At 39.8% G+C, this 19,324-nt stretch overlaps 1 protein-coding gene across 1 annotated transcript in view; it reads left to right on the top strand.

Annotated features, from left to right (window-relative positions):
- Window positions 1-3,659: 3,659 nt before the first annotated feature.
- Window positions 3,660-19,324, top strand: part of LOC109927362 (lamin-B1-like) — a gene marked incomplete at its 5' end in the record, with an annotated part of 17,320 nt that continues 1,655 nt past the window's right edge. The window contains 7 exons of the mRNA XM_048621440.1: window positions 3,660-3,830; window positions 11,135-11,260; window positions 11,351-11,571; window positions 13,123-13,348; window positions 13,445-13,549; window positions 14,842-14,961; window positions 18,476-18,574. Coding sequence (XP_048477397.1) covers window positions 3,660-3,830; window positions 11,135-11,260; window positions 11,351-11,571; window positions 13,123-13,348; window positions 13,445-13,549; window positions 14,842-14,961; window positions 18,476-18,574 — 1,068 coding nt within the window. The remainder of the gene's footprint in view (window positions 3,831-11,134; window positions 11,261-11,350; window positions 11,572-13,122; window positions 13,349-13,444; window positions 13,550-14,841; window positions 14,962-18,475; window positions 18,575-19,324) is intronic.

Below are 19,324 nucleotides of genomic sequence, written 5' to 3'. Positions count from 1 at the left end.
ATTTGCAGCCTTGTGGATATGTTTTGGTGACTAAGAGCCATGTTAATTAACAAAAAAAAAATCTGTTGATCCAGTTTTCATTCTAGCGTCGAATAATCTAGTAGTGTCATCAGCTGGGATTGAAATGAATTGGGGCTTATATGGAAATGGAATTTATTGAATTTAAGGAATCTGTGCCCCTTTTATAAAGAAACTAAAGTGGAGCTTCTAGACATCTATACCAGGAGTGTTGTGGTGAAGTTTATTGCATGAATTGGACTTTGAGTGGCTGTGGGTTGCTAAGAGTTTTTTGGGAATAGAAGACATACCAGTCAGCAATTTCAAATAATTCACAAAGGCTAAAATGAGTTTTAGTTGATGATAGAAGTAGAAGTAGGTTCACATTCGAATGAGGTCCTTCAAGTGATTACTCCACGGTTAAAATTGAAATAAGAAAAATCTGAAATTTGAGATGTTTGCACTAGGATTAACTACAATTCAGCTGGAAATCAGGGTGGGGGGGTGGAATTCCTTGAGTTAGAGGAAAAAGCTTTAGAATTGTAAAGACTTTTAAATTGAAAGGAGAAAATGAAAAGAGCAATAGATAGGGAGGAGAAAAAAGTAAGATAAATTGGACATGAGGGCAGAAAGGAAAAGTAGAGCAATGGAAAATAAAAGGCTTGATCCCCAAAGAGAGGGGGAAATCAGACATGACTTGGCTAAAGAAAAGCTTAGGGCAAAGAAAGGTAGTAACTTAGAATGATTCCACTGAGATATTTATTTGCCTCAAAATCCATTTTTAGTGCATTGTGCAGAGAATGGAATTGAAAGATACTTCACCTCATTTGAAAAAAAAAAATTAGCTGTGCAGAAAAACTGGTTAGAAGAACTTTGGACACTTTTTAAAAATGTTAGTGTTTTGCTGTATATAGCTATGAATATGTGCACCAGTTTTTGAGAAGAGCAGTCTGCAGTGTCATGTGAAAAGTTTTCTGTGGTAAACCACATTAATTAACTGAAGTTAAGCACGTGATCTTTCAAACCAGGTTTTGTTCTAGTATCTGGTCCAGTTTTACAATCAGCTGGGATAACACTGATCACGAAGGAAGAAACATTGAAGGCTAAGCCATTGTTCAGAAATTATAAAATAGTGGTTAGATAATAAACTCCTTGTCTGCTTTATTGGAAAGACTTTGCATGGGGTTTCTAACAGTGAGAATGAGAAAGGGAAGTTCTTTCATTTATTTTGCTGACAACTCTGTGGACAGGACAGTGTGTTGTAGAGTATCGTCTTTTGCAGAGTAGCAAATGACAAACTGCAAGTTCAGGATCACTGTTAATTCATGCCTTGCCTTGTGTTAAACACTGTTGTTGTATTCACAGAGGTAACGGTAGAAAATAGTCTTAAGTCAAAAATATTGTTACTGTGGATGTGGCTGTTGCCATTCCCATTCCTCTAACTCTAGGCTACTATGAGATATAAATATGAGGAAACTTCTTTTGCGAATATTTGTGCTTATGTTCTCAATTTTTTAAGTGAGGTTGAAGAAACCAATTTGGATTCACTTTTGTATTTTCGCCCAGTCTCCCCTCTTTCATAACTATGGAGTGAGCTGAAAAAATGCTGTAGGCAATTGCAAGCCTGACTTCCTCCTTGATACATTTTGGATTCAAATGTACTTTCTGAATAAACTGTGGTAGAGACTTTGTTTTTGTTTAGGGAATGGTTTTGGCCACCGCATCAGTTTAAAATACCAGCCGAACCACTTCCTAAACCTCTACCTAGATTTAGATTATTAAGTTGCACATTAGATGACTCTGCTTCTCTTCTGATTTGGGAGTGTGACAAGTTAATGGTGATTTTTACGTTAGAGCATTCACCTTGCTGAAACTCAAATGGTAAATACTGCTTTTTTGCTTTAAGAACAAAAATGAATTTTTCTGTTGGATTTAGTTTAACTTTTTGTATTATAGGAGTCAACTTTCAAAAATGGCTGGTTGTAATTAATGTATGATGGCCCTCACTGCATCCAAAAGCTAAGTTCAATGTGTTAAGGGATTAAGAAAGTTTTTAGTTATAGTAATATGCTATGATGGCTTACATATATTATATAGATTATCTGGGTATTTTATATGGCAAGCTTTGAAACTAATACACTTCTGGTGAAATGAAAGTACAGAGGTATTTTTAAAAGTTGAGCCAGGCGGTAGGCAAAAGGTAGTTTTGAAAGAGCAAACACGAGTTTATCAATTTGAAATGCAAGTGCTGGTTTGGAGAAAGTGAAGGCTCAGTGAAATTGAACTGGGCAAGACCAAAGACCTAGTTGAGAATGAGAGAATGGAATTTACAGGGAGCATGTTAAGTTATTATCTTAGTGGCTGAAAAGTGACATTAACAATGGAGTAGAGAGGCTCAAATTGGAATGTCAAGTGGTCACACGCAGGAGTTTTGGGTTCGAGAGCTTTCTAAATTCAAGGAATAAAGTTGTAGAGTTTTTAATTGAATGATCTGCAAATCAACTATTACTAATTTAATAGTTAGCAATGAGCACTGGCTATCAGGGGCAGTACAACAATGACAGATATAAGGGAGGGGAGGACGAGAGATGAGCTTAAAATGGATTTGGAGGTGAAAATAATGCACTCCAGCCCCTACAGATCCCACCTCTCTCTAAAGGCTTCGAGGGGTGGAATGATTTTATAAGAATTTGTATCTTGAATTCAGAATGTTGGACAACGGACTAGGAGGTGGCAAGTTGACAAAAGGTGCAAAGCAAAAGAAGAAAACTTTGCGGTACAGGATGGAGCAGCTGCATTTTTTTTTTTGATGAGTTGCACTTTGTGTTGGGTTAAATTAAGGGAAGTGTTGAAGTTATGCTTGATGGGGGCAATAGTGATGAATAAGGCAACAATGAAATTTTAAATAGACATATGGGGATGAGGTTAAAGTGGTTTTGGAGTATTTTGCTGTCTGAACCTGGGCTGTCACAGTGGGTATTCCTAGTACAAGAATTACACGAGCAATTGAAGATTTATCAGTCGGGCTTGCAGAGTCGCTCACTTCATTGAGCTCGAATCTGCCTGTATTGACATGCCAACAGAAGATATCCAATGATAGTGCCTTTCCCAGCTAAACAATAGCTGGGGAGGGACAGGATTCACCACAGCACTGCCTTGAGAAATGATTTTTCTTCAGGATAATATCCTATCAGTCAGAATAGTGGTGCAGCTTGAAGTGCCAGAGAACCCTCTCCTGTTCCTATTTCTGACCTTGTCAGTTTGAAGTAGAATATGACAATTTATTTGGTTAGAATTCTGTTTCAATGTGGAGGGTAATTTACCGACAGCTGCTGCATGCAAATTCATAAGATCCAAAAGTGGAAAGCTTATGAAATGGTGTTGAAGGAATTTTAATCGGCCTTTGTTGTAGATACTTCAGATTTCTTTTAATTCAAAAGTATACTCCACTTACCCAGCTAGTCTCGATGCTGTAGCTTTCCATGCAAGTACTTTTCCCAAAGCAAGTCTGGTCTAGTGCATTCATACTCTGGACTACACCCTTTCAGATTTCATCTATGTTATCGTAAAAGTTGGGTAAAGAAGTGTTACTGAGATGTGAGGATCGCTATTTGTTTGGTGTCACTACTCTGTATGAGTGTCTGTTTTTTGTTTGACTCCAGGAAATCAAAGAAACCAGAAAGCGACATGAGACTCGTCTGGTGGAAGTGGATACAGGTCGCTTAGTTGAATATGAGCACAAGCTGGCCAAAGCTCTGCAGGAATTGAGAGAACAACATGATCAACAAGTGAAAATCTATAAAGAAGAACTAGAAAAAAATTTCCATGACAAGGTAACAGCCTTTTCATCTGATTTTTCTGTAATAACATGTGCAGAGAAGAATAATCCACTGCATCAAAATAAAGGAAAACTGCTGGATAGGTTTGTAGAAGTGTTTTTTTTTTTAAATCATCATCTTCTGATATTTCAATTCATCCTATTTTTCTTTTGACAAAACAAATATTTTCCCCTCCTCAACTCCAGTCCATATTTATTGTGCGCTAAGTTGTTACAATGTTTATATGATGGCCTTCCCAGATCTATCTGTAGAATACTCCAATGTAATGTGTGTGCAAATTCAGCCTTTTATGTATCAAACAGCAAAATGATTTACTCTTTTCCTGGTCTACTTAACCTGCATTTTCAATCTCCAGTGCTCTATGTACCTACATTCATTGGTTGCTCTTGAGATTTTATTATTTGCAGTATATTTCCTTCAATTTATTTTTTTCAACAGTTATACTCCATCTAGTTTAACTACATAGGTCATACATTCCAAAATTAGAGAATGGTTCTGATGTTGCTCACAAAATAAATACATCCGAGCACTAATTGTAATTTTGAAATTTTGCTCCATAGCAGCCAATAACCTTGAAATGTTTTTTGAACATTTGAGTGTTGCTCTGTATATGATAACCAACATGTAAATGGTGCTGATTCTCAAGTTACATTCCAGCAAATGGCTACGTCTGTAATTTCAAATGACTGGATGAAATGTTAAATCATGTCTTCTCTTTTTCTGACACTGGAACTACTTGACTCTTTTTTTCAGTTTTTTTTTGGTGTTGCTCTAGTTTTAGAAGTCTTCAGTTTTATACTTCATGGAAAGTAGATGTGGTTAACAACACCAGCATTTGTTGCCACTCCCGGTTTGTCATTGAGTAGACTTGCTAGACCAGAGTGTAGGAGGTTAAGTATCAACTACATCACTCGGTCTGGAGCTATGCATCAGACTGATATGACGTGTTTCCTTCCCTAAAACTCATCTGTGAACAAGATGAGCTTTTACAACAATCAATGATGGTTATAATGGTTGCCATTGTGAGACTGGCATTGTGCTCCATTTTTATCAATGGAATTTACCACTGCCATGGTTGAATTCTAACCTATCTCCCCCAGAGCTTCAACCTCCTGGATTACTAGTTCAATGACCTTACCACTATGCCACCATCTTTCCTGAATGATCTTTTTGTTTATTTGAAAAAAATTACTGTGTTTAATTTTGTAGCTAAATGCTGTACAGATTCAATTATCTGACTACTGTAGTTACAGTGGTCTTATTTTAATTACTGCACTCGTAATGCACTGTTAAAGATTATTCTTTTAGTGTAGTGCAGTGGTAGTATTTCTGCCTCTGAGCCAGAAGGCCTGGGTTCAAGTTCCACCTGCTTAAAAGATGTGTTATAACATCACTGAACAGACTGAATTGGAAATGTTAAAGACTGCCTACTGCTGCTTTGGTAGTGTCATTCATCTCAACCCCTGCAAAGTATACAGTCGTCATGCATTTCTTTACTCACTAGAGTCTACTTCATTGCAGTGCCGTCCTGATTGACTTCCAATTTGTATCCTCGGTAAAATGGAGGTTATCCAAAGTTTTGTTCAATGTATTAAAATCTGCATCAACTCCTGTTCAACTATTACCAGTGCTACAGCCCCCAGTTTAGTGATGTCTGTTAACATTCTCGCTCTTGGTTTTTACGCCCCTCCAATGGAATTGTACCTAGCAATCTGTCTTCTGCAATCTACTCCAATCCCTACATATCTCCAATTTGACCACCTTGTACCCAGCATTGACAGTTGCACCTTCAGCTGCAGAGAACCTCTCTTCCCTAATTCGTTCTCCTTTTATTAGGATGTTCTTCAGCCTCTGTGACCAAGTGTCTAACACCTGTCCTCATTTCCCTAAGTATCCTGACGTCTGATTTGCTTGATAACATTTCCTGTGATCATCTTGATGTTTTGGTACATCTTAAAATGGGGAGGATTTTTTAAAATGAAATACATTACATTTATTAGTTTGTCCCTTGACCGTCCTATTATTTACAACCCCCGATTGACAATGACTACTTGTTTTTGATTTAATTGGTGATTCTGCCTTACTCTTTGTGTTGTTGCCACTTTCCTAATAATTGATTTTCATATTTTCTGTACTGTTATGTAAGGAAGCAATGATAGATGTAACTGTGCAATTCTGTTTTCTTTTGTATGCCATTAGTTTCTTAAAGCTGGTAGTGAGAGGCAATATATAATTAGATTTACAGTACTTGTTTGACAGTTGAGAGAGATCAAGCAGTTGACTCTGCTTTCTCTCCACAGATGCTGCCAAACCTGCTGAATTTCTCTAGCAATTTCTGTTTTTAATTCAGTCAGAACAATGCTTTGTATTCGAAGGAATTCTGAAAAACACCAAAATAGAACAAGCAGATGAATGTGTGGCTCAAGAGTTGGTGTAGGAAGGGGCTCTCTGCAATTGAACCAGAGTGGGATGAGCATCCTTTATGGAAGAGCTTGCTAATACTGTTCGGAAGAGCTTAAACTAATTCATCAGGGGAGAGGACACTGTAAATTAGTGCAACAGCGATGCAGCACATCTTAAAAGCAGAGTGAATTCAGCTTTGTTGTGTCTCAAAGGAGTGAGAGTGAGAATGGACAGCATCTATTTCAAAGCCAGGCACAATATATGTACGGCAGCTGTGTTAAGGATATGGATTGACATGTGGAAATGTAATGTTGCCATCACTGCGGTTGAGGGGAAGACGAGACTGACAACTCAACATTCTGCAGTATAGGGTCTTCAGGCAAGATGGGGAGCGTGACAATTGGAGGTGGTGTCACATTATTTATTAGGGAGTCAGTTACTGCAGGAAGGAAGGATGATATATTTGAAGGGTCCATCAGTTGAGACTTTGCGAGAAGACATTAGGAATAAAATGGGGCAGTCACACTTTGTTTATTTCAGGCTTTGAAACAGTGAGTGGGTAACTGAGGAGCAAACATGTAAACGGTTCACTGAGGTGTGTTAAACTAATAAGTTAGCTTTTTAGATTAGGGAATTTCAAGTACCCTGGTACTAATTGGGATAATCATAGTAAAAAGTTGAGGGGGGCAAATTTCTTGAATAATATACAGGCAAGCTTTTTCATATCAACATATAGATGGTCCTATAAAGGGCAGCACAGTGCTGGATCTAATTTTAGGCAATTTAACCAGACAGGTGTTTGAGGTGACAGTGGGGAGCATTTTTGTTATATCGACCACATTATGTTTTAATTTCTTATGGAAAAGGAAAAAGATGGTCTGCGCCAAAGGGTTTTGGATTGGGGTAAGGTGGATTTTTTTTTTTTAGAAAAAAGGCAGTGTCTGGCCGAAATAGACTGGCGCAGTTATTGAGGATAAATACGTAGCAGTCGGTCTTCCAAGCCTGTGCCGATCATCATGCCCTAACTAATCTAAAAGACTAGCCTTCTGCCCTTTATTTGGTCTAGAACATAGAACAGTACAGCATAGTACAGGCCCTTCGGCCCGCGCTGTTGTGCTGAACTTTTACCCTAAACCTAAGGTCTATCTATCCTCCACCCCGACCTTATACAATCATCCATATGCCTATCTAATAGCCGCTTAAAAGCCCCTAATGAGGTCGACGCCACTACCCTCTCTGGCAATGCATTCCATGCCCCTACCACTCTGAGTAAAGAACCTACCTCTGACATCTCCCCAGTATCTCCCTCCACTCACTTTAAAACTATGCCCCCTCGTAATAGCTACCTAGGGAAAAATCTCTGGCTGTCTACTCTATCTATACCTCTGATCATTTTGTACACCTCTATCAAGTCACCTGTCATCCTTCGTCGTTCTAAAGAGAAAAGCCCTAGCGTGCTCAACCTTTCCTCGTAAGACCTTCCCTCCATCCCAGGCAACATCCTGGTAAATATCCTCTGCACCTTTTCCAGTGCTTCCACATCTCTCCTCTCCTGTAATGAGACAACCAGAACTGGACACAATACTCCAGATGTGGCCGAACCAGGGTTTTGTATAGCTGGAGCATAACTTCACAGCTCTTGAACTCAATCCCTCTATTAATGAAAGCTAACACACCATACGCCGCCTTAACAACTCTATCCACCTGGGTGGCACCTTTCAGAGAACTGGGGACATGAACCCCGAAATCCCTCTGCTCCTCCACACTGCCAAGAATCTTTCCGTTAACCCTGTATTCTGCTTTCAAGTTTGTCCTTCCAAAATGAATCCCCTCTCACTTTTCAGTGGTAAACTCCATCTGCCACTTCTGAACCCAGCTCTGCATCCTATCAATGTCCCTTTGTAACCTAGAACAGCTATCCACAGCTATCCTGTAACACTATCCACAACTCGACCCACCTTCGTATTGTCCACAAACTTACTAATCCACCCTTCCACTCCTACATCCAAATCATTTATAAAAATCACAAATAGAAGAGGACCCAGAACAGATCTTTGTGGTCTGTATCCCTCTATTCCCTCCCTATTCATGTAACCATCCAGATGCCTCTTAAATGTTGTCAACCTGCCTGCTTCCACCACCTGTTCTGGCAGTGCATTCCAGGCTCCTACCACTCTCTGCATGGAAAAACTCCCCTCGCACATCTCCCTTAAACTTCCCACCCCACTCACCTTGAACCTATGCCCCCTCGCAATGGAAACTTCAGCCCTGGGAAAAAGCCTCTGACTATCCACCCTATTATGCGCCTCAAAGTTTTGTGGACCTCTCAGCTGCAATCTTTCCAGTGAAAATATTCCTAGTATTTTAAACTTTTTCATCATAGCCAGTGCCCTCAAGACCAGGCAATATCCTGGTGAACCTTCTCTGTATTCTGTCCAAAGCTTCCACGTCCTTCTGGTTAGTGTGGTGACCAAAACTGCACACAATACTCCAAATGCAGCTTAGAAGGGTTTTGTATAGTTGCAACATGGTTTGCCAACTCTTGTACTCCATGTCCTGAGCGATGAAGACAAGCATGCCCTATGCCGCCTTAATCACCTTGGCCACCTGTGTTGCCACTTTTAGGGAACTGTGTGGACCTGCACACCCAAATCCATCTGAATGTTAATGTTCCTAAGGGCTCTGCCATTTACAGTCAAATTTACACCTAAATTTGATCCTCCAAATACATCACCTTGCATTTGTCTGGATTAAACTCCATCTGCCATTTCTGTGCCCAAGTCGCCAATCTATCTCTATCCTGTTGTATCCTTTCAGTATCAACAAATCCACCAATCTTCATGCCATCTGCAAACTTGCTAATCAGACCACCCACATTTTCTTCCAGATCATTTATATATACTACAAACAACAGAGGACCTAAGACTGATCCCTGTGGAACACCAGTAGTTACTGGTCTCCATTCTGAAAAACACCCTTTCACTGCTATCCTGTCTTCTATGACCAAGCCAGTTTTGTGACCATCTAGCCAGTTCACCCTGAATCCAATGTGATTTTAGTTTTTTGTACCAACCTGCAATGTGTGACTTTATCAAATGCCTTACTAAAGTCCATATAAACTACATCGACAGCCCTTCCCTCATCAATTATCTTTGTCTCCTCTTCAAAAAATTCACAGTTTGGTGAGACATCACTTTCCCCATACAAAACCATGCTGCCTGTCACTCACCTAGTCCATTTTCTTCCAAATGTGCATATACCTTGTCCCTTAATGTCTTTTCCAAGAGCTTCCCCAAACACCGACGTCAGGTTCACCGACCTGTAATTCCCTGGATTATCCCTGCTTCCTTTCTTAAACAAGGGAACAACATTGGCTAATCTCAAGTCTCTGGAACTTCACCTGTGGTCAAAGAGGATGTGAAGATATCTGCTGATGCCGAAGCTATCTCTTCCCTTCTTGCAATAATCTGGGTTAGATCCCATTTGGTCTTGGGGACTCATCTACCTTAATGCACCGCAGGATACCCAAAACTTCCTCCTTCAACATATTGATGTTTATATGGATCTCAGCAAGGCCTTTTGACATGGTCACACACCGGAAACTGATAATGAAGGTTAAAGCTCATGAGATTCAGCTAACTTGATGAATTGGATTCAAAATAGGCTTAGTGACAGAAGGTAGAGGTTGGTGGTTAAAAGCTGCTTGTGTAACTAGAGCCTGGTGTGCAGTTGTGTACCACAAGGATCAGTGCTGGGTCATTTGTTGTTTGTTTGTGATATTCATTAGTGATGTAGATGAGTGTGTGTCTGGGTGATACGAAGTTTGCAGATGATGTGCAGATTGACTAGGTGGTTGACTGTGAGGAGGAAAATCTAGAGTTGCAGGTGGATACAAACATGTAGAATTTAACCTTGATAAATGTGGGGTGATGCACTTTGGAAGAAGGAACAAGCAGGGAATGGTGGGGGTCCAGGTGAATGCTGAAACGGAGGGATTTTGGGGTGATTGTTTGTAGATCCTTGAAGGTGGTGGGACTGGTTAATACAACTCCTGCCTTTATCAATTCGAGCGTAGAATAGAAGATCAGGAAGGTTAATATAGGAGCTGTACAGACTTTGGTTAAGCCACAGCTGTGGTGCAGTGTGCAGTTCTGGTCACAACACTACAGGAAGAATGTTATTGCACTGAAGGGGATAGAAAGGAGATTCAGCAAGATATAGCTGAGATGCTTCATCCTAGGCAATGAAGAGAAGCTGGATGAGCTTGTTCTAGTCTTTGGAGGAGAGAAGGCTGAGGGTGGCCCTTAAAGAAGTGCATAAGGTTGAAGGGTATGGACAGGATGAGTAGAAAACAGTTGTTCCTCTTAGTTGAAGGGTCAGTAGCAACAGGACATAATGTTAAAGTTAAGGGGTGGAGGTTTTGTGCAAAAACCTTTTCACACAGATAGTTGCGGGGGGTGGGGGGAGCAGTTTGTGGAATGCTCTACCTGGTAGGGTAGTTGATGTGAGAAATCTCACTTTTTGGTGAGCACCTGAAGTGTCATAATATTCAAAGCAATGGGCCTAGTGGGGTGGTACAGACTGAATGGGCCAGAGAGTGTCTCAACCTCCAGTATTAGTCACCTGTTGGTTTTAATGGAAGTGAATGTTAGCTGTTACCTTTTAAAATCTATAAGTAGTGCTCTTCAACTAATTCTCAATTTAATATCCTTAATGCCCTTCAGATTGTTAGTGATTTTTTTTTTTTCTAAAGCTCTAACATCAAAAATTGTACTTGTTTGTGATGTTAAAATTGAAGGGAAATTGACGGCATAGTTGAGTAAGTGACTCAGTTGTGTATCTTTTTTTTTGAGGCGGTACTGATTATGATGTTTCCTGAATAATATGTTTTACAGCTTGAGAATGCAAGGCTTGCCTCAGAGATGAACACCAGGTCAGCCAAGGCAGCTGAAGAGGAGCTGAAAGAAAATTCAATGAGGATAGAGAGCCTCAGCACTCAGTTGTTCAACATGCAAAAAGATGTAAGCAAATTTTTTTGTTGAATTTAAAATATAATTCCTAAATGTCACTGCCTTTTATTATTCGAATCTCATCCTGCTTCCTTTCCATAGGCCAGAGCTTGGCAAGAAAGAGTTCAGGAGTCAGAAGATGCACTGGAAAAAGAGAGGGATGGAAATCGCAGGATGCTGGCTGAGAAGGAGAAAGAAATGGCTGAAATCAGAACACAGATGCAGCAACAGCTAAATGAATATGAAGATCTTTTGGATGTTAAGCTGGCATTGGATATGGAAATCAGTGCATACAGGAAATTACTGGAGGGTGAAGAAGAGAGGTAATTGTAGAATTAATGAAATTTATAGCATCATACATGGAAGTTTAACTCGTAAGGAAGCTCTGAGAGAATTTTTAACTTTTTATTTAAGACTTTTGTTTCCTCTAAAACTGAATCTACTGATGTCCAACATTGAGATTTATGTGTCAGTGCACCAGTTCCCTCAAGCAAAGTATTATATTCCCTCTGCATTTAAATAATATTGCTTATTTTATTCTCCCCCTTTCTTCTTGAATGGATGTATTATGTTTACTTTACAAACTGCTGGCACATTTCAGGGAATTCTGGAAGATCACAGCCAATGTATTTTCTGTCTCCCCTACTATTTCTTTGAGATTCTGGGATGCGTGCCATCAAGTCCAGAGGACAGGGGACTTGTCAGCTTTTGGTTCCACTAGTTTCCCCAGTACCATTTACCCCTAGGTAACTGACTGTGTGTTTTATGTTCCTCCCTTTTACCTCTTGAATTTCTAGTGTCCTTGGAATGTTGTTTATGTCTGCTACCTTGAGGCTAAGCACAGAAGGACCTAATTGACACTGCCACCATTTCCTTGTTTCCTGTTATTAACTTGCCAGTCGCACCCTTATAAGGGATCAATGCTCATTTTGGTCATTATATTTCCTTTGTAAATACTTGCAGAAACTCTTGCTGACTGTTTGTTTATATGTTTCTAACTAGCTTTCTCTTGGAATCTAATCTTTTTTGCCTTTTCTATTTGTTTTTTAGTGGTGTACCACGAACATTTGTAGTATAGTGCACTTTTCCTTAACTTTAAATTATTCCTCATCATTCATCACAAATGAAGTGTCCTTCTCGTAAAGGCTTTCTTTCTCCTGGCAATGCCTCTTTGCTGAACATTATGAAATGTCATCTTTAAACTCCTCTCCTTCTTTCATCTAGCCGCCACCACTGCCATGGACACTGCATCTGCATCTCTACTGTCCTATCCTTTTCTAACCTATTGTCCATGTTCACTTTGTTGAACACTGTCATCTTATCTTGTAAATGCAATTTATTTAATTATAAAATGCTAGTTTTGGATCCACAATTCTCACCCTCCAACTTGAGAAAAAATTCATGATGTCATGATCACTGTTGGCTATAGCCTCCATTACTATGAGATCATTAACTAATCCTGTCTCATTGCATATTACCAGGTCTGCATAGTCTGTTTCCTGTTGGCACTGCAAAGTACTGCTCTAATTGTCTTAAATATGCTCCCTCTTCAGGCTCTCTTTACCAATTTGATTCGTCCAATATATACAAAAAACTAAAATCTCCCATGTTTACTGTACCTCCTTTTCTTTCCATCACTCATTATTTTTCTTGTGTTTTACTGTTTAATTCCTGTGAAGGGTCTATAAACTAGTTACACAATTTTTAAAATTTTTTTTCTATTTCTGCATGATTTTCTGAAATAAGAATACTTCTCTCTACTAACATTGTTCTTAATGGTGCCACGTGATCACTTTTCCCCTGCAACATGTAGGAAAATGGCCTTTTTTATTGTAGCACTTTTATATTTTTTTGGTTTCCTTAACCTTTTACAGATTGAAGTTGTCACCAAGTCCATCTTCCCGTGTGACTGTTTCTCGTGCAACGTCTAGCCGCAGTGTCCGCACAACTCGTGGAAAGAGAAAACGTGTTGATGTTGAAGAATCTGAGGCCAGTAGTAGTCTCAGTATCTCTCATCTTGCTTCTGCCACAGGGAATGTTGCCATTGAGGAAGTGGATGTAGATGGTAAATTTATCCGACTAAAGAATAATTCAGAACAGGTAGGAGTGGAGAAAGAAATTAAATATAGGATGCATCAAATGATCGAAAGTTTATATATGGCAACTTTCTTTTTATTTCCTCAAACGTTTGAACAGGATCAACCTATGGGTGGCTGGGAGTTGACCAGAAAGATTGGCGATGCATCTGTCTCTTACAAATTTACCCCAAAGTATGTGTTGAAAGCCGGACAGACGACAACTGTAAGTTCAAAATCTGTTCTTGTTTAATATGAGATACTGCTTTATAAAGAACTGGAAAATGCAAAGCTTAGCATCAGATCTGAAAGTTAAGTCATTATTATCAATGGCTACGGTGGGAAGGGAAGAATTCCATTGTTGGTCAGCTTTAGTGTACTTCAGCCAAAAAAATCAGAAAATGGTTGTCTGATTTCACCCTCCCCCATCTATTTTCTGTGTGAGTTGAACCCTGATGCTTGTATTGCAGTGTTGGATTGGGAAAGAAGTGTGTGTGCCCTCTGCATTGTAAAGTTGGATTTTCAGTTCTTAGAGTTTCTTTAAACAGGATGTTGGATATTAACTGATATCCAGGTTCCTAATGCAAAAACGTTTCCAGTGATGCCCTAAATTCCCACTTGTTTTTTTTTGTTGTTGAACAGATGGCTGATAAACAATTTCTTTTGTCTAAAGTGTATTCACTCCCTCTTCAGAGATATACTCTAATAAATCTAGAGGATGAGGGGTAGGATCAAATGTGAGACCATCCTCAGCCACCCCTTCCAAATTGATGAACTTTGCTTCATCATCTCGCCTAATATTGCATTAGTTTAGAGTTATTTGTAGCCAAGTGTGAATCACCTTAGTTTCCTTTCAGAAGCATCAGCTGTAGATCTGTGGTTCAGGCTTTTGATTACTGAGCCTGCCATAACAGTTGCTTTCTATTTGAGCAGGCTTTCTTGTAGGTAGCTTGACTCCAGAGTCTCTTCCCCTCTCTCCCCCCCCCCACTCTCATTTGGGGGTTGTGGGGAGGTGGGTAGAAATCAGTGGTAAGTTTGGCAACTAACCACTAAGTAAGTGTTGCTAGTTTGGCCAGTTTAAAGTTTCTTGAAAATGACGTGATAAACATTACTCGTTATTAACTTCACACTGTACCAAAAAAATTATTGCCCATTTTGATTAGGAACTTGAGCCAAAGCTTAACTCCCTACACACCAGTCAACTTGAGTGTCAAACCTGAGATGTGAAGGTTTGAATGCATGTTTGTGTTCTTTGCTTCCGCGTAGTAACATCGAACAGCTGGATTTGAAGTCTAAAATTTCTACACACTGTCTGTCACAGACTATACACTAAAGAGTTAACCAAAATATGTTAGATGTTGATTTAAGAAATTGCATAAATTCAAGTTATTATGAAAGACTTCACCAAATATGTGTCTGCCTTGAAGCTGTACTGTTGTTAAGGATTGTGTGACATTTTAGTAACCAATGTAATATACTACTGTAAATGCTTCTTGTTCAATAATCTTGTTACTGCAGATCTGGGCTGCTGATGCTGGTGTGATATCAGCTCCACCTGCCAACCTCATTTGGAAGAACCAGAATGCTTGGGGCACTGGAGCAGATGTGAAAGTAGTCCTCAAGAATTCTCAGGGAGAGGTAATGCTGCTTTTAGCCAATGGGAAAGCTGTGTGTGTTATACCCAGTCAATAATCTCCTAGTTCGTGAGATGTGGGCATTATTAGCTGGGTGTGACTCCCAACCAGTTGAGTGTTTTCTCCCTGGTTGCCATCCACTCCAATTTTGCTAGAGCACCTTTAATGCCATATTTTGTCAAATGTTGCCCATCCCTAAATGTTCTGCAGAAGGTGTTGGTGAGCTGCCTAAAGGTGTTTTAACATAATCATGGGGTCAGTCTGTTGAAGCAAAGATCGAGTAGCACCCAACTCACTGCAGTGCTCCTAAGAAAGGAATTCTAAGATTTTGTCTCTGGCACAATGATTTGGTAGAAGTGGCAGGTTTGAAGATGCTGTCTAAGGAGCCTTGGTGGGCTACTGCAGTGCTTCTTGGTGCACAATACTGCCTTTGTGTCAGTGGTGAAAGAAGTAAATGTTGCAGGTATTGGAAGGAGTGCCAGTAAGACAGGCTGTTTTATCCCAGAAGCCATTGAGCTTTTTGATTGTTGAGATGCACTAGTCTAGGCAAGTGGTCAATATTCTGTCACACTCCTGACTTGTGTCTTGTAATTGGTGGACTGTTTTGGGGAGATAGAAGGTGAGTTACTGCAAAGTTCCTAGTCTTTGACCTACACTTGTACCTGCGTGTTTCTATGGTTAGTCCAATTCAATTTCTGATCAGTGGAATATCACAGGAAGATAGTGGGATATTCAGCAATGTAATGCCCTTGAGCCCAAGGGTTGATGCTTTTTTAGGATGGATATTGCCTAGTACTGTCAGTGTTACTTGCTACTTAGTCACCCCAAGCCTGAGTTTTATCCAGGGTTTGCTACATTTGGAAAAAATACTGCTTCAGTATCTGAGGAGTTTGTACAAGCTTTAGCACCATTCAAATCAGCAGTGAACATCCCCATGCAGTTCAAGCAGTGAACCATATGATGGAGGGAAGTCATTGGTGAAGTGGCTTAAAGATGGTTGTGGTTAGAATGCCACCCTGAAGAAAAAGTATGCCCAGAAACTGAGATGACTGACCTGTAACAACCACAACTTTTTTTTTTATGACTTCGACCAGTGGGGGAGTTTTCCTCCCGTTTTCCATTTACTCCAGTTTTGCTAGGGCTCCTTTGATGCTATACATTTGTCAAATATTGTAGTGATGTCAAGGACAATCACTCTCTCCTCACTTCTGGCGTTAAGCCACTTGACTGTAATGAATCAGGAGCTGATTGGCCCTGGAGGAAACTAAACTATGCTGTAGTGAGCAAGTTCCTCTTGACTTGCGTTAACAAGTCCAAACTGCACTTTGATAGGGCAGCAGTTGGATTGGTTGGTTTTGTCCTGCTTTTTGTGGACTAGACCAGTTCAAGAAGGTAGCTTGCCACCACCTTCTCAAGGGCAAGTAGGGATGGGCAATAAATGCTGGCCAGCCAGCGATACTCATGTCCTACGAGTAAATTTTGAAAAATAGGATAGGGGTGCTATAAACTTACTGTGTTGTCAAATAGGTGCCAGAATTGGAGCTAGTGTAGTACTAGAGTAGATTGTTTAGGGAAATGGCTAGTTCTAGAGTCAAGCCTTCAGTATTATTGAAGGAACGTAGTCAGCCTTTGCAGGATCACCCACTTCTTGATTAAAGATTGGCATCTGTAATGCTGGAAAAAGGCTGAGCTGTATTATTCACTCAGCACATCAGGCTGAAGATGAATGTGAATGTACCAGCCTTGTTTTCTGTACTGAAGTGCTGGGGCTCTCCCATCATTGAGGATGGGGGATGTTTGGAGCTGCCATCTCGTGGTGTTTAGTTGTTCTTCACCGTTCATGAACGGACGTGGCAGTGCTTGCATCTGATCTGTTGGTTTTAGGATCCCTCACCCCTATCTGTTGCTTACTGCTTCTGTTGCATGCAAGTAATCTTGTGACACTAGTTTTGAGGTTAGCACCTCATTTTTAGGCATGCCTTGTGCTGCTCCTGACATGCTATCCTGCATTCATTGAACCAGGTCTCCAGACTTCATGGAAGAAGAGGAACGGGATATGCTGGCCCATGAGGTTACAGATTGTGGTTTAGTTCAGCTGTGCGTCATGGATGTCTGTTTTGAGTTGCTATGTCTGTTTGAGGTCTGCTCAATTAATGGCTTTGGTCGTGCCATACGTTGGTGGGTTTCCTAAATGAAGATGGGACTTTGTTTCCATAATTTACTGACTTTGTTCCCACGATTTACTGACTTTGTTCATGGTAGTAATTGGTAGGAGTAACCACCACACGTCCTCTGTGGTAGGTATAATGGTGAGGATAAACTCGTACTTGTTTCCTTCTTGTTGATTCCCTCTTCACCTGACCCAGACTAGCAACTATGTTCTTTTTAGAGTTTGGTCAGTAATGGTGCAGTAAGCAACTTGTGATAGATGTTGCAGAGTATTTGCCCTTGGTTCCCCCAAGAAATACAATTCATCAGTTGATGGGCATGTGGCAGGTAGTAATGATCAGGAGATTTTCTTCCCCATCTTTAACCTGATGCTAGGAGATTTTGGAGTCCGGAAGCAAATTTGAGGACTCCCAAGCAACGTCCAACTATGTATCACTGTGCCACCTGTGGGGAGTCTGTCCTACTATCAGAACAGAACATATTTAGGGATGGTGGTGGTGTCTGTTAGGTATGATTCTGAGAGTAGGACTATGTTAGGTTGTTGCTTGCCTATTCTTGTACAGCTCTTACAATTTTGATGCAAAGCCCCCACATGTTAATAAGTTGGACTTTGCAGAACTGATAGAGCTGAGATGGTGTTTTGTGGTGCATGGAACAATGCTGGATTGTTTGTCTGGTTTCATTTTTTTTTGATTTTGGAGGTTTGATACAACTGAGTGGCTTGCTAAGCCATTTCAGAGGGCAGTTAAGATCAACCATGTTGCTATAGGTTTGGAGTCACGAAACTGGCAAAGCCAGATATTACTTAACCGTATAATTTTCTTTATGCCAGTGGTTATTATTGAATTTACATTTTCACCCAGCTGCCACGATGTGATTCAAATCCAAGTCCTCGGAATATTAGCCTGTGTTACTATGCCATCACCTCCCCTTATCTCTCTCCATTAGCTCTATGTGATCAAAGCTAATGCTGTAACAGTCTTCAAATAACGACAATTTCATGTGTTTAAATGTATCTTTTGAATATTGTTGGGGGAATGATGTTTACAGTCTATTATGAAAAGCGCTGGTGCATATTTACACAACTACAGAGGCTGAAATAACTGCACTTCATGAAGATTTCCTTGTAATCATTAGATACTGACTAAAACCTAGTGCCAATAGCTAACAGCTGGAAACATTAAGGGATAGGAAATGAATGTTCTAGGCTATTTTATGTAAAATTCCCAGGCAGTCAAGAATAAAATGTAACTTCTGTGCGAAAAGAAACTCCATCTAAAAGGGTTTGCAGTGTATTTCACTAGTTGTAGCTCTTGTTACTTCAGAAATTGATTTCTCATTTTATGTAGGAGGTGGCTGACAGAAGTACCATCTTCACAACCACTGTACCAGAGGAAGAGGAGGAGGAGGAAGTTGAGATTAGAGATGAAGATCTCTTCCATCAGCAGGTACATTTCCATCTAACAGTAAAGGTTTGCGTAATGCACATAGTGAAATACACTGGGAGACTTGGTTGTGGGCCGGTTCTAGTTTATAAATTACCTATGGGAGCTTGTGTTTTCATTTCACAGACAACTTGCATTTAAAGATTAAAATAAGATACAAACAGGAATTATGCAAGTGGAATGAAATGTCAGCTTTGTTTTTAACTTTTATTACAAATATTCTGTAACTTTTTTGGCTAGTTGAAATTTGCGAAAGAGTAGTTAATACAATCATATTTCAGTTCTGCTGTAGATCCTGGATGTAATATGAATGTTAGTGCTTTTTTAACTTGAAAAATAATAATTCTGGAATATGTTTATTCATGGCAAGACCCATATAATAAAGGAAATCCTTTCTGTACACCAGCTACTGGAATGTTTTATGTATATGTGTGTATATATAACAACCTGTTTGTACTCTTTTATAAGTTTGACACTTGGGTTATAAATCAACAAGTGCTTTCTTTCATAACATTATAAAATGGTGTGAATTTCATAGCATTATAAAATGGTGTAAACAGAAGGCGGTCATTCAGTTGAGTCAGTGCTGCTTTCAAAGAAAAAACCCAAACAGTCCCATCACTTCCTAACTCTCGCTATTTTTCTGTTTCTTTTTCTGCAATTATTTATCTAATTCCCTTTTAAATGCTGCTATTGAATCAGCTTCTGTTACATCATGTTACATCATGTTACATCATGTTACATCATGTTACA

The sequence above is a fragment of the Rhincodon typus genome, unplaced genomic scaffold (genome assembly GCF_021869965.1).
Source record: "Rhincodon typus isolate 14 unplaced genomic scaffold, sRhiTyp1.1 hic_rhity00000666, whole genome shotgun sequence".
In the NCBI taxonomy this organism is placed as follows: Eukaryota; Metazoa; Chordata; class Chondrichthyes; order Orectolobiformes; family Rhincodontidae; genus Rhincodon; species Rhincodon typus.
The sequence above is the reverse complement of the archived record's forward strand: the minus strand, read 5'-3'. Positions and strand labels throughout refer to the sequence as shown.